At 39.5% G+C, this 16903-nt stretch overlaps 1 protein-coding gene across 7 annotated transcripts in view; it reads right to left on the bottom strand.

Annotated features, from left to right (window-relative positions):
• Positions 1 to 16903, bottom strand: part of LOC139763519 (uncharacterized) — a 64747-nt gene that overhangs the window by 22450 nt on the left and 25394 nt on the right. For all 7 annotated transcript variants that reach the window (XM_071689689.1, XM_071689708.1, XM_071689680.1 and 4 more), the window contains exons 10-14: positions 15299 to 15440; positions 14465 to 14673; positions 8647 to 8874; positions 6432 to 6596; positions 5335 to 5608 (exon numbers count right to left, since the gene is read on the bottom strand). In XM_071689689.1, coding sequence (XP_071545790.1) covers positions 5335 to 5608; positions 6432 to 6596; positions 8647 to 8874; positions 14465 to 14673; positions 15299 to 15440 — 1018 coding nt within the window. The remainder of the gene's footprint in view (positions 1 to 5334; positions 5609 to 6431; positions 6597 to 8646; positions 8875 to 14464; positions 14674 to 15298; positions 15441 to 16903) is intronic.

The raw sequence follows: 16903 nt of genomic DNA, 5'->3' as shown, positions 1-16903 counted from the left end.
ATGGAGAGAGGTGGGTGATTATTGGTGCATATGCACCTGGGCATGAGAAGAAAGATCATGAGAGGCAAGTGTTTTGGGAGCAGCTAAATGAGTGTGTTAGCGGTTTTGATGCACGAGACCGGGTTATAGTGATGGGTGATTTGAATGCAAAGGTGAGTAATGTGGCAGTTGAGGGAATAATTGGTATGCATGGGGTGTTCAGTGTTGTAAATGGAAATGGTGAAGAGCTTGTAGATTTATGTGCTGAAAAAGGACTGATGATTGGGAATACCTGGTTTAAAAAGCGAGATATACATAAGTATACTTATGTAAGTAGGAGAGATGGCCAGAGAGCATTATTGGATTACGTGTTAATTGACAGGCGTGCGAAAGAGAGACTTGTGGATGTCAATGTGCTGAGAGGTGCAACTGGAGGGATGTCTGATCATTATCTTGTGGAGGCTAAGGTGAAGATTAGTATGGGTTTTCAGAAAAGAAGAGTGAATGTTGGGGTGAAGAAGGTGGTGAGAGTAAGTGAGCTTGGGAAGGAGACCTGTGTGAAGAAGTATCAGGAGAGACTGTGTACAGAATGGAAAAAGGTGAGAACAATGGAAGTAAGGGGAGTGGGGGAGGAATGGGATGTATTTAGGGAATCAGTGATGGATTGCGCAAAAGATGCTTGTGGCATGAGAAGAGTGGGAAGTGGGCTGTTTAGAAAGGGTAGTGAGTGGTGGGATGAAGAAGTAAGAGTATTAGTGAAAGAGAAGAGAGAGGCATTTGGACGATTTTTGCAGGGAAAAAATGCAATTGAGTGGGAGAAGTATAAAAGAAAGAGACAGGAGGTCAAGAGAAAGGTGCAAGAGGTGAAAAAAAGGGCAAATGAGAGTTGGGGTGAGAGACTATCATTAAATTTTAGGGAGAATAAAAAGATGTTCTGGAAGGAGGTAAATAGGGTGCGTAAGACAAGGGAGCAAATGGGAACTTCAGTGAAGGGCGTAAATGGGGAGGTGATAACAAGTAGTGGTGATGTGAGAAGGAGATGGAATGAGTATTTTGAAGGTTTGTTGAATGTGTCTGATGACAGAGTGGCAGATATAGGGTGTTTGGGTCGAGGTGGTGTGCAAAGTGAGAGGGTTAGGGAAAATGATTTGGTAAACAGAGAAGAGGTAGTAAAAGCTTTGCGGAAGATGAAAGCCGGCAAGGCAGCAGGTTTGGATGGTATTGCTGTGGAATTTATTAAAAAAGGGGGTGACTGTATTGTTGACTGGTTGGTAAGGTTATTTAATGTATGTATGACTCATGGTGAGGTGCCTGAGGATTGGCGGAATGCGTGCATAGTGCCATTGTACAAAGGCAAAGGGGATAAGAGTGAGTGCTCAAATTACAGAGGTATAAGTTTGTTGAGTATTCCTGGTAAATTATATGGGAGGGTATTGATTGAGAGGGTGAAGGCATGTACAGAGCATCAGATTGGGGAAGAGCAGTGTGGTTTCAGAAGTGGTAGAGGATGTGTGGATCAGGTGTTTGCTTTGAAGAATGTATGTGAGAAATACTTAGAAAAGCAAATGGATTTGTATGTAGCATTTATGGATCTGGAGAAGGCATATGATAGAGTTGATAGAGATGCTCTGTGGAAGGTATTAAGAATATATGGTGTGGGAGGCAAGTTGTTAGAAGCAGTGAAAAGTTTTTATCGAGGATGTAAGGCATGTGTACGTGTAGGAAGAGAGGAAAGTGATTGGTTCTCAGTGAATGTAGGTTTGCGGCAGGGGTGTGTGATGTCTCCATGGTTGTTTAATTTGTTTATGGATGGGGTTGTTAGGGAGGTAAATGCAAGAGTCTTGGAAAGAGGGGCAAGTATGAAGTCTGTTGGGGATGAGAGAGCTTGGGAAGTGAGTCAGTTGTTGTTCGCTGATGATACAGCGCTGGTGGCGGATTCAGGTGAGAAACTGCAGAAGCTGGTGACGGAGTTTGGTAAAGTGTGTGGAAGAAGAAAGTTAAGAGTAAATGTGAATAAGAGCAAGGTTATTAGGTACAGTAGGGTTGAGGGTCAAGTCAATTGGGAGGTGAGTTTGAATGGTGAAAAACTGGAGGAAGTGAAGTGTTTTAGATATCTGGGAGTGGATCTGTCAGCGGATGGAACCATGGAAGCGGAAGTGGATCATAGGGTGGGGGAGGGGGCGAAAATTTTGGGAGCCTTGAAAAATGTGTGGAAGTCGAGAACATTATCCCGGAAAGCAAAAATGGGTATGTTTGAAGGATTAGTAGTTCCAACAATGTTGTATGGTTGCGAGGCGTGGGCTATGGATAGAGTTGTGCGCAGGAGGATGGATGTGCTGGAAATGAGATGTTTGAGGATAATGTGTGGTGTGATGTGGTTTGATCGAGTAAGTAACGTAAGGGTAAGAGAGATGTGTGGAAATAAAAAGAGCGTGGTTGAGAGAGCAGAAGAGGGTGTTTTAAAATGGTTTGGGCACATGGAGAGAATGAGTGAGGAAAGATTGACCAAGAGGATATATGTGTCGGAGGTGGAGGGAATGAGGAGAAGAGGGAGACCAAATTGGAGGTGGAAAGATGGAGTGAAAAAGATTTTGTGTGATCGGGGCCTGAACATGCAGGAGGGTGAAAGGAGGGCAAGGAATAGAGTGAATTGGAGCGATGTGGTATACAGGGGTTGACGTGCTGTCAGTGGATTGAATCAAGGCATGTGAAGCGTCCGGGGTAAACCATGGAAAGCTGTGTAGGTATGTATATTTGTGTGTGTGGACGTGTGTATGTACATGTGTATGGGGGGGGTTGGGCCATTTCTTTCGTCTGTTTCCTTGCGCTACCTCGCAAACGCGGGAGACAGCGACAAAGTATAAAAAAAAAAATAAAAAAAAAAAAAAAAAAAATATGTATATATATATATATATATATATATATATATATATATATATATATATATATATATATATATATATATATATATCCCTGGGGATAGGGGAGAAAGAATACTTCCCACGTATTCCCTGCGTGTCGCAGAAGGCGACTAAAAGGGAAGGGAGCGGGGGGCTGGAAATCCTCCCCTCTCTTTTTTTTTTTTTTTTTTTCCCAAAAGAAGGAACAGAGAAGAGGTCCAGGTGAGGATATTCCCTCAAAGGCCCAGTCCTCTGTTCTTAACGCTACCTCGCTATCGCGGGAAATAGCGAATAGTATGAAAAAAAAAAAAAAAAAATATATATATATATATATATATATATATATATATATATATATATATCCCTGGGGATAGGGGAGAAAGAATACTTCCCACGTATTCCCTGCGTGTCGTAGAAGGCGACTAAAAGGGGAGGGAGCGGGGGGCTGGAAATCCTCCCCTCTCACTTTTTTTTATTTTCCAAAAGAGGAACAGAGAAGGGGGCCAGGTGAGGATATTCCCTCAAGGGCCCAGTCCTCTGTTCTCAACGCTACCTCGCTAATGCGGGAAATGGCGAATAGTACGAAAAGAAAGATATATATATATATATATATATATATATATATATATATATATATATATATATATATATATATATATATATATATATCCCTGGGGATAGGGGAGAAAGAATACTTCCCACGTATTCCCTGCGTGTCGTAGAAGGCGACTAAAAGGGGAGGGAGCGGGTGGCTGGAAATCCTCCCCTCTCGTTTTTTTTTTTAATTTTCCAAAAGAAGGAACAGAGAAGGGGGCCAGGTGAGGATTTTCCCTCTAAGGCCCAGTCCTCTGTTCTTAACGCTACCTCGCAAATGCGGGAAATGGCGAATCGTATGAAAATATATATATATATACATATATATAAAAGGCCTCATTCGTTTACACTCAGTCACTAGCTGTGATATGTTATACATGAAAACCACAACTCCCTTATTCACATCCAGGTCCCATAGGAATATTTCTCAAAAGTACTTGGAGAAATTTCTAACACTATATTAATGTTTCAATGTACTGCATTTCTCTTGCAATCTATGATAATAACTAACTTAAACAATAATAAAAGTACAAATCAAACCATAAATTAATCATAAATGTCCTCAAATTGGTGCACCCTCAGTGCTGCTTCAGTTCAGAACTGGCTAGAGTTTTCCAACCAGCAATAGTTTTTTGTCAGTCTAATTCAGCAAAAAAACTTGAATAACTAGTTGCTCTTAATGGGCTTTACTTTCCTGAATAGTTGCTGAAACAACATTAAATTCTCTTTTACAATCAGAACTCCCATCTTTCTGCAATCATTTACTAATTTTGATTTTATAATGTTGTTTGTCCAATAACTTCTTGCTGGACTATGATGACATAATTACAGGATACATGAAATAATCATATACAAATTGGCCCATATGATGAGTATGGACCACTTTAATGGTAAGAGTCAATTAAAGCTAGCAGAGAAGACTATAAACAACAATGTAAAGTGGCAATGTTAGCTACTGAACAACTGTAGAGGTGGAAACTTTAGATAAGCATAGAGAGTATGCCGTAATAGCTTGATTATATCATATGGATACCTTCTACTATAAAATGCACTGGTACTGAAAGATACTAGGAATTTCATATGCAGTGGCATTCCAATTATCTGTGCTGGACAAAAAAACACTATCTGTATTCCTGACATATTCAATGCCTTTTCTGTTGTTTCTTAAGACAAATATATCACATACTATTTTGTTTATGTCTTATGTCTGACACCCATTCCCTCCAGGAACTCCCATCAAGGGTGCGGATGCAGCAAAAGAGTCTGCTTATGCCTGTCCTTATATGCCTTGCTCACATGCACCATTCCACACATTCTCCCACAATTTCTCTCCCTGCAATACTCTTCCACTCTATTCTTCCATGTCAGATGTGGTCTTCCTTTCACACCAACCTCTTCAATCATACTATCATACACTAACCATGTAAACTACCTATCTCACATTCTTTCCACCTGCCCAAACTACCTCAAAGTATTGTTTCACCCACTCTAACACTCTGTAATTCATTCTCTTTACATTCCTTATCATGGTAAATTTCTCATACACCCTCTCATTACTTTCTTCATTCCATCCAGTCATACCAAATACAATATCTCCTCTTAAATAACTCATATATATACCTATAACACTTGTATCTATTTATATCTGTTTAAAGATGTACACCCTAAAATTGTATTCCAGAATCCTGCGTATCCCTTTAACTACAATCATCTCCATGCTGGACCCCATACATATCCATCTCATTTTACTTTATGAGACAATCATCCACTCTTGTCAACTTCTCCATGACCATCAAAAGTACATGCAACTAGTAAGGGGAAAATTTCATTTTTCAGTACACAAAATCTGTGCTACACTTACCACTGTGAGATGAGCTCAAGTTGAAACACTCAGGTAGGTTGACCACATAGTATTCATGGTCAGATGCTTCAGAATCAGACTCATTCAATATAGCTTGGTCTTCCGAGTCCAATTCTGAAAATGACCCACTAGAAATGCTTACTGAATCAGACTGAAATGTCTTGGAAATGACAGTCTCTTCACACTGAGATGTAGTTATCACTAGCTGATCCTTATCAACTACCGATTCTCTTAGTGACTCAACAGATTCTTTGGCCATTTCTTTTAGAGGCACCTGCATGGAAGTAAAACATTTAATGAGACAGACTTTTTACAGTACCATGTTACAACATCCTTCATCTGCCACCCTACTGTTTAACATATTTAACACTTTCAAAGTATTCATTCAATCTCTTCACCTCTTTGTCTGAAGCCACTTCTCAATCTGTTCCCCTCAATGATGCCAAAAAGATATGCAAAAATTACAAAAGCCCTGAAAAAAGATGGAAAGACCATTCAATATACATACATCCAGATATAATAAGATAAACATTTAGCACAACTATAAAAATATTTAAAATAAGATATATAATTGAAGTCAGTCCCACATGAACCAAGGATACATAATGAGTGTAGCATCAGAAAATGTCCACCTAATATATTTGCAGTTAGCACTAATCACTACACTTATTTGGCAAAATCTTATCACAGGCTCTCATAGGCATTCCCCCTTCCTCCCTCCATTTCTAGCATATTTATCCTCATTGCTCATCATTTCTATGTCCAAACCATATCAGAACATCCTAGTCAGCTCTCTATCATAATGAACATACTATCACAACTCTCACTTTGTCATTCTTTATATGATCAAACCACTTAACATGATATACTGTACTCATACATTTCATTTCTAGCACATCTATCTTTTTCCTTTCTTTTGCATTTAAGGACTCACAACCTCCAACAGTGTCAGGATTACTAAACATTCAAACATATTATCTCTCCCCTAACTGACACTGTCCTCTCACTCCACTCAACCACCCTATGACTACATCTTGTCTCCATGCTAATAAAGCAACTTTTGAAGTTTTTGCAAATGACTAACAATAGCCACTAACCACAGCATGTGCCTGAGGTATGGACTGAATGATTTCTGGGGATGAAACTCTTGATGAAACTAACTCAGCGTCTTCCTCAAATGTGATAAGGTCACGCTCTATCCTCTTTGTGTCCACAGCATCAGATACAACATCAGGGCAGGATAAAGTCAGACATTGTAGGCTCTATCAAAGTAAACGAAAACACATGAAAATGCAGTTCATGGCAGAAAAAGAACAATAATACATAGATCTGTCAAGCAATTCTGACTACTAAATCATAAATTTCTGCAATCATAACATGTCAAAATGAAATGCCTCCAGTGGAATGAGTTATCTTCCATTAGTATTAACATCTGAAGAGATGTTTACACATTTCAAGTTTCATAATTACTTACATGCAGACAACTGATATGAAACTAGATCAGCAAGGCTATATAACTGGGAGAATACAACTTTATGACCTTACTGAAAATCATAATTCATACTTCAAGCCATCAACATCAAGGTTTCTTCAGCATTTTTTAACACAACTGTAACATCACAGTAACAGTTATCCAAAAAACCTCACCACCTTGTACTATTTCACCAACCCTTTTGGTGTGCAAATGAGTTTTATGGCCCTCACCCTCAGTGCTCAAAAAACAAAATTATATATCTTTTTTCAGTTTATGAACAGCTGCACAAAAATCATAAAAAACATTCTTCTTTTCCTCATGAATTAAGACCATTACTAGTTTAGCTATACGATATTACATTTATTTATGATTAAGGGCATATTCATGATTAAGGGCAAACATCAAAACAATTACTTTCTTCTACTTAGAAGTTTATCATTCCTAGTTTAGGAAAACCTAACTTCACTGCTCCAGAAATAAAATGTTACTTCTTATGAACAGCTGCAAAAAATCATAAAAAAACATCTTTCTCATGAATTAAGGCTTAACCATTCCTAGTTTATTAAAAGTGCCATCATCATTATATACAATTAAGTGCCAATATCAAAACCATTATTCATTTGTAATTAGGAGCTCCTTCTGGGTGGTGGTGGTTGCCACGGGTGGCTGGGGCACAGCAGTGGGTGCCAAGGGTTGTGGGAACCAAAGGCTACAGGAGCACAGAGGGGGTGCCACACACATGGAAAATACCAAGTGACCTCCTGGCAGCTTCAAAGAATCACTCCTTGTTTGGGTTGCAGTCTATCTCCAGCAAACAAATTCTACACAGTGCATGAAATCCAATTTCTGGTGGGATATTACATATGTACATTGACACCAATATCAAACTGCTAAGTAGAGACTGACATCCAAAGAAATATAGGGGTTCATCAATATTCTTTACTCCAAATCCTTCTTATATCACTTCATATTCTAATCAAACAATAAAGAAAGTACTTCATGCATGTATTTTTTTCAAACCTGTTCATCATTTCCCATGTAGTGAGGTAGTACAAGGAGCACACAAAAAATGGCCTTATTTGTTTACATCCACTCTCCTCTAGCTGTCATGTATAATGCATCAAAACTAGAGCACCCTATCCAATGCCAAGAACCACAGGCCTCTCCATGGTTTCCCTCTACCACTTCATAAACCCTGATTCAGCCCACTGACAGCATAATGCCACCTGTATACCACATCACTCCAATCTGCTTTTACCATGCATACCTCACATCCTCCTGCATGTTCATGCCTCATTTACTCAAAGCATCTCTCACTCCATCCATCCATCTTCAATTCATGTTCATGCCTCATTTACTCAAAGCGTCTCTCACTCCATCCATCCATCTTCAATTCAGTCTCCCCTTTTCCCTTGTCCCCTCCAATTCTGACATATATATCCTTGCTCCACTCATCCTCTCTACATGTCCAAACCTTTCCAGCACACCCTCTACTTACTACCAAACCTCTCTCTATCTATATCATTTCTTAATCTCTCAACATCCCTCACACAACATACTTCTTTAAGCATTTAATATCCAAGACATCCAACCTCTTTTGTACTTTTTTATCAACAGCCCATGCCTCGTATACATACAACACCCCCATAGACTATTAAGCAGTCAAACATACCAATCTTTGCCCTTACTGACATGAGATCTAACATGCATAACATGAATAGGTTAATATCATATATGTCAATCAATCATTTAATATGGTCCAAATGAGTGAACAATATGCCATTACCATAGTGTTAAGTTTGCAACCTACATCCAATAAAAGCAGAACGGATACATACCTGTGTAAGTTCTTTCTGTGATGGGTCTTCAGCATCATAATAGTTTTCAACAATGCCAACCTCAAGGTCAACCTCAGATGAATTATCTCCAGACTGACTACAAACATCCTCTCTAATATGTCTGTGTAGCTCACATGTTGAGTCAGAGACCACATGTGCTTCTTCTTCAACAGGAACTCGTTGCCACACTGGATCTTCTTTGGCAGTGTCTAGTAAATCCTTTATTTCCTGAAAAAGGCACACAGTGGTAGATCTTATCCATTTTGAACAGCTGTACAATATCATCAGTAACAGCTACTGAGGCATAAAAGAGCAGAGCTGTCCTGGTGAAAAGGTTCAGAAAAAATATAGGTAAACATTGACTTTTCGTTACTGCATGCATATGATCCCATGCACAGTACAGTATTTCTGAAAAATCAAATATATCATTTTCAATACTCTGACTGTGCCACCAAACATTTTTCCTACAATAAAAAATGTAAAACTCAATAATCATTACTTCTGTCCACTACTAGGTGTTACTTTTTTGGCCATCATAAGGGTTTACTGCAATGGCTGAGGTACAATGTGTGGTTGTCTGGTAAAGGTCTTCAGAATTCTCCCTGGCCTTCCAGAAATGACCAATCACCACTAACAGAAAACTTACCTGAATCAATTTGCGTCAACCATCCAATGGCATAGTTAATCACCACTTACAAAGTTTGTCTCTGAGGCAAGAAATGAAGGCCAGGGTGACCTGCTATAGATAGAATGCTTTGGTGCATGCATGATCATCAGTAAGCATCTGCTCACAAAGTTACGCATGATCATCAATAAGCATCAGCTCACGAAGTTACGCATGATCACCAATAAGCATCTCCTCACGAAGTTACATGTCCATACCTCATACAATGGCTGATAAATGAATTCAACTGTAAAACTAAACTGAGGTGTGGACATGCAAATATGTAAGGACATGGAGGTATATGCAAAGAGTAGAATAACAATTCTTCTATTACTCAGACACAAACTAATTATAAGGTATCTTGTAACACTGCTGGGTGTCACTTTGTTACACCATAAGCCTAAAAGCCACATTTTGTCTGTGCTAATTGTGATGTTAACATCTCATCTGGCATCTCTGCTGTGAGTGAAAGGAATTCAAAATTTCTTACCTAAAATGGGTCAGCAGCAGTGAAAAAAAATTAACATTTAAAAGGTTAAAATGGGTCAGCAGCAATGGAAAAAAAAAAAAAAGGTTATTAGCACTGAAAAGGTTAATAAAAAGATGAATTACAATCAGGGTCCTTAAGTTGAGGACAGGGTAGGAATACCAATACTTGGGGTCCTTAGAATGATCAACTATGACAAAATAATACTATAAGTGCATTGCGTTCATCAGCAGGTTTGAGTCTGTCTACCTAAATAAATATCAACATAAATATATTCGAATATACACAATGGACAGATATAAGGAGGGTATGGCACATAAGAACAGGAGTGACATGTTTCTCATATCAAAAATATGACAAGTGTGGATGATGTGCAGGTTGAGAAAGCATACAGGAAGTCTTGTCATATGAAATGTTAGTAATATTTAGGTTAGCCCTTTATTTTTGATAGCACAAAATAAGAAATGTAAATAATGAACCTCACCTCCACCAAAAAATAAATAAATGACAATACATGTATACACAAAAATTATTCATTTATATATTTATTACACATTGTCGCTGTCTCCCGCATTAGCGAGGTAGTGCAAGGAAACAGACGAAAGAATGGCCCAACCCACCCACATACACATGTATATACATACATGTCCACACACGCACATACGCATACCTATACATTTCAACATATACATATATATACATACACAGACATATACACATATACACATGTACATAATTCATATTGTCTGCCTTTATTCATTCCCATCGCCACCCCGCCACACATGAAATAAATGACAATCCCCTCCCCTGCATGCGCGTGAGGTAGCACTAGGAAAAGATAACAAAGGCCCCATTCGTTCACACTCAGTCTCTAGCTGTCATATATAATGCCCGAAATCACAGCTCCCTTTCCACATCCAGGCCCCACAAAACTTTCCACGGTTTAACGAAGACGCTTCACATGCCCTGGTTCAATCCATTGACAGCACGTCAACCACGGTATACCACATCGTTCCAATTCACTCTATTCCTTGCACGCCTTTCACCCTCCTGCATGTTCAGGCTGTGATCACTCAAAATCTTTTTCACTCCATCTTTCCACTTCCAATTTGGTCTCCCACTTCTCCTCGTTCCCTCCACCTCTGACACATATCCTCTTGTCAATCTTTCCTCAATCATTCTCTCCATGTAACCAAACATTTCAAAACACCCTCTTCTGCTCTCTCAACCACACTCTTTTTATTACGACACATCTCTCTTACCCTTTCACTCAATCAAACCACCTTACACCACATATTGTCCTCAAACATCTCATTTCCAACAAATCCACCCTCCTCCGCACCACTCTATCTATAGCCCACTCCTCGCAACCATATAACATTGTGGGAACCACTATTCCTTCAAACATACCCATTTTTGCTTTCAGAGATAATGTTCTCGCCTTCCACACATTTTTCAACATTCCCTGAACTTTCTCCCCCTCCCCAACCCTGTGATTCACTTCTGCTTCCATGGTTCCATCCGCTGCCAAATCCACTCCCAGATATCTAAAACACTTTACTTCCTCCAGTTTTTCTCCATTCAAACTTACCTCCCAATTGACTTGTCCCTCAACCCTACTGTACCTAATAACCTTGCTCTTATTCACATTTACTCTCAGCTTTCTTCTTTCACACACTTTACCAGACTCAGTCAACAGCTTCTGCAGTTTCTCACATGAATCAGCCACCAGTGTTGTATCATCAGCAAACAACAACTGACTCACTTCCCAAGCCCTCTCATCCACAACAGACTGCATACTTGCCCCTCTTTCCAAAACTCTTGCATTCACCTCCCTAACAACCCCATCCATAAACAAATTAAACAACCATGGAGACATCACACACCACTGCCGCAAACCAACATTCACTGAGAACCAATCACTTTCCTCTCTTGTACACTTGCCATACATCCTCGATAAGAACTTTTCACTGCTTCTAGCAATTTGCCTCCTACACCATGTATTCTTAATACCTTCCACAGAGCATCTCTATCAACTCTAGCATATGCCTTCTCCAGACCCATAAATGCTACATAACATTCTCACATGCATCCTTCAAAGCAAGCACCTGATACACACATACTCTTCCACTTCTGGAACCACACTGCTCTTCCCCAATCTGATGTTCTGTACATGCTTTCACCCTCTCAGTCAATACCCTCCCATATAATTTACCAGGAATACTCAACAAACTTATACCTCTGTAATTTGAGCACTCACCTTTATCCCCTTTGCCTTTGTAAAATGGCACTATACATGCATTCTGACAATCCTCAGGCACCTCAATGTGAGTCATACATACATTAAATATCCTTACCAACCAGTCAACAATATAGCCACCCCCTTTTTTAATAAATTCCACTGCAATACCATCCAAACCCACTGCCTTGCCGGCTTTCAACTTCCGCAAAGCTTTTACTACCCTCTCTGTTTACCAAATCATTCTCCCTAACCCTCTCACTTCGCACACCACCTCAACCAAAACACCCTATATCTGCCACTCTATCATCTAACACATTCAACAAACCTTCAAAATACTCCTCCATCTCCTCACATCACCACTCCTTGTTATTACCATTCCATTAGCCCCCTTCACCGATGTTCCCATTTGTTCTCTTGTCTTACGCACTTTATTTACCTCCTTCCAAAACATCTTTTTATTCTCCCTAAAATTTAATGATACTCTCTCACCCCAACTCTCATTTGCCCTCTTTTTCACCTCTTGCATCTTTCTCTTGACCTCCTGCCTCTTTCTTTTATACATCTCCTAGTCATTTGCACTATTTCTCTGCAAAAATCGTCCAAATGCCTCTCTCTTCTCTTTCACTAATAATCTTACTTCTTCATCCCACCACTCACTATCCTTTCTAATCTGCCCTCCTTCCACGCTTCTCATGCCACAAGCATCTTTTGCGCAAGCCATCAACGCTTCCCTAAATACATCCCATTCCTCCCCCACTCCCTTTACGTCCTTTGTTCTCACCTTTTTCCATTCTGCACTCAGTCTCTCCTGGTACTTCCTCACACAAGTCTCCTTCCCAAGCTCACATACTCTCACCACTCTCTTCACCCCAACATTCTCTCTTCTTTTCTGAAAACCTCTACAAATCTTCACCTTCGCCTCCACAAGATAATGATCAGACATCCTTCCAGTTGCACGTCTCAGCACATTAACATCTAAAAGTCTCTCTTTCATGTGCCTATCAATTAACATGTAATCCAATAACGCTCTTTGGCCATCTCTCCTACTTACATATGTTTCTTTTTTTTTTTTTTTATACTTTGTCGCTGTCTCCCGCGTTTGCGAGGTAGCGCAAGGAAACAGACGAAAGAAATGGCCCAACCCCCCCCCATACACATGTATATACATACGTCCACACACGCAAATATACATACCTACACAGCTTTCCATGGTTTACCCCAGACGCTTCACATGCCTTGATTCAATCCACTGACAGCACGTCAGCCCCAGTATACCACATCACTCCATACTTATATATATCTCTCTTTTTAAACCAGGTATTCCCAATCACCAGTCCTTTTTCAGCATACAAATCTACAAGCTCTTCACCATTTCCATTTACAACAATGAACATCCCATGTACACCAATTATTCCCTCAACTGCCACATTACCCACCTTTGCATTCAAATCACCCATCACTATAACCCGGTCTCATGCATCAAAACTACTAACACACTCACTCAGCTGCTCCCAAAACACTTGCTTCTCATGATCTTTCTTATGCCCAGGTGCATAGGCACCAACAATCACCCATCTCTCTCCATCCACTTTCAGTTTTACTCATATCAATCTAGAGTTTACTTTCTTACATTCTATCACATACTCCCACCATTCCTGTTTCAAGAGTAGTGCTACTCCTTCCCTTGCTCTTGTCCTTTCACCAACCCCTGACTTTACTCCCAAATCATTCCCAAACCACTCTTCCCCTTTACCCTTCGAGGTTCATTTCACTCAGAGCCAAAACATCCAGGTTCCTTTCCTCAAACATACTACCTATCTCTCCTTTTTTTCTCATCTTAGTTACATCCACACATATCTAGACCCCCTAATCTGAGCCTTCGAGGAGAATGAGCACTCCCCAAGTGATTCCTTCTGTTTCCTCTTTAAGAAAGTTAAAATACAAGGAGGGGAGGGTTTCTAGCCTCTGCTCCCGTCCCCTTTAGTCGCCTTCTATGACACATGAATGCGTGGGAAGTATTCTTTCTCCCCTATCCCCAGGAATAGAACAAAACACAAAAATGACCCAACAAATAGTAGACAATTGCCATCCCAACCCAGTTCTAAACACCAACCCCTCTGAAACAAGATTACCCAGGCATGCATGAGCTACATTTTTCCATCTAAGCTCAAGATAGCACAAATCAGTTCAACAAAATAAACAATGTTTCATCATATCACAATACAATTCATTCCCAGGATATAACTACTAATATGAAGACACTGAAGACTTGTTATTCCCCAACTGCCCTGCAGACTCCCCATATAGACACACACTATATGACTATGCAAAAGTAAAAAGAACTGAAAATCAGTCTATCAGTCAAACTGCTTCTTATATAAAAAGTCTTGCATGAAGTTTCATAAATCTTGATAATTACTCTTACCTGTGCAACCGAAACTGGAGCTATAAAAGACTCGTCATCAGCACATACTCCCTCCATTCTTTTCTTATGATCACAATGTTCTGGTGGTTTATGCTGTGGTCTGTCAGCTGATGCATCATCTGTAACATGTATCGCACACCACATCTGGTTCCCAAAAACTCGACCTCGCTGACAGAAACGCCAGTGCGTCGCGTACCATCCTGGTTCACCTAAATCAATCAAAGCATTAATAATTCTTGAACACAGTTCAATCCTACATCATTTCTTTACTTGATTACACTTTTCACTGTTCACAAGCTTCTACTGTAGTTCACATATATCACACATCCAACTGAAATTAACTCATGTCTTTATTTAGAACACTTCTACCACTAAAGAACATAAACACTGAAAAAACCAATATGAAAAATTCTTTTACATTAATCATCTTACCACTGTGTATAGATTTAACATAACGCAAAGCACTGAACAAGAATTTTGTTTCCCTTATCAAAGCTAACAAAAGATTAAGTGAAAATAAGTTCTGAGCCTAAAAACCTTTCTTCTCTTAACACTCATTATAATTATGAAGGTTATTTAATGGATGCCTCAAGCATACTACGTACATACAAAAGAGGTAAAACAATGATTATGAAACTAGCAGTCCACTTGTAATGAAAATGAAGCTAGCAATCCACAACAGAATTCTGGTTTTTACTTAAAAATAATCATATGCATAATGTATATGTACATAATACATGCATAAAAAAATAACATTCCATGCAATGAAAGGATTGTAGATATAAATAATCCTATTAATGCTATGAAGCATGGTAAACAGTCTTCAAGACTCACTTGGTGCTGTGAATGTTATGGAGATGTCACTTTCCTCACCAGGTTTCAAAGGAGGACACACCACCTTTTTAAGGGATGGTTTCAACTTCCAGCCAGCTGGTGAACCACGGAAACGCACTTGAGTCCATTTACATAGTGTTGTCTGCAACACAATCATTTTTGGTAGATATTAGTTCTAACTTATAACTTCAAAAGAAGCTGACAGCAATTTCCCACACAACTGATTCCCAGCAAATGGAAAGAAACCCTCTCAAAGGGATAGATTAGCTCATCCATGGCACTTAAATAATATGAAGCAGACATGGTGCAGAAAGTCCATCACCAAGTGAACAAAAAAAGAGATCCTTCATGAAATAAATGACCAGCATTCAAAAGTTAAGATAATACCCACGAATTTGTATACACATTACTATGTTAAGTGAGAGAGCTGAGGAGCAATGGCTGGCAAGGGAGGGTACAGAGATTGTTTATTACTTTGTCGTGATCTTGGTTTCATTTCTATCGATCTATATCTCTGACACCTGTTCCAACTAGAATCGAAAGAGGTGGCCATGGCAGTATAGTCTCCATAACTCTTTACTCTTTATCATAAACAGATTAGTCAAAATTTTTCTTATATATGCTGGACCTAAAAAGCAAGTAATTCTTATCTTTTTGGAATTGAATATATTAAGACTCCAACACTGATTACAAGATATTGTAAAAAATGTACTTCCAAACAAACTGAACGATAAATATTTATAAATTTATTTATCATACTTTGTCGCTGTCTCCCACGTCAGCGAGGTAGCGCAAGGAAACAGACGAAAGAATGGCCCAACCCACCCACATACACATGTATATACATACACATCCACACACGCACATATACATACCTATACATTTCAATGTATACACATATATATATACATACACAGACATATACGTATATACACATATGTACATAATTCATACTTGCTGCCTTTATTCATTCCCGTCGCCACCCCACACACATGAAATGACACCTCCCCTTCCCCGCATGCACGCGAGGTAGCGCTAAGAAAAGACAACAAAGGCCACATTCATTCACAATCAGTCTCTAGCTGTCATGAGTATTGCACTGAAACCACAGCTCCCTTTCCACATCCAGGCCCCACAAAACTTTCCATGGTTTACCCCAGACTCTTCACATGCCCTGATTCAATCCATTGACAGCACATCAACCCCAGTATACCACATCATTCCAATTCACTCTATTCCTTGCATGCCTTTCACCCTCCTGCATGTTCAGGCCCCGATTGCTCAAAATCTTTTTCACACCATCCTTCTATCTCCAATTTGGTCTCCCACTTCCCCTCATTCCCTCCACCTCTGACACATATATCCTCTTGGTCAATCATTCCTCACTCATTCTCTCCATGTGACAATTTCAATATACCCTCTTCTGCTCTCTCAACCACACTCTTTTTATTACCACATATCTCTCTTAACCTTTCATTACTTACTCGATCAAACCACCTCACACCACATACTGTCCTCAAACATCTCATTTCCAACACATCCACCCTCCTCTGCACAACCCTACATATATATAGCCCAAGCCTTGCAACCATATAACATTGTTGG

This window comes from Panulirus ornatus, chromosome 3 (genome assembly GCF_036320965.1).
Source record: "Panulirus ornatus isolate Po-2019 chromosome 3, ASM3632096v1, whole genome shotgun sequence".
Taxonomy (NCBI): domain Eukaryota; kingdom Metazoa; phylum Arthropoda; class Malacostraca; order Decapoda; family Palinuridae; genus Panulirus; species Panulirus ornatus.
This window is presented reverse-complemented; position numbering and strand designations above follow the sequence as displayed.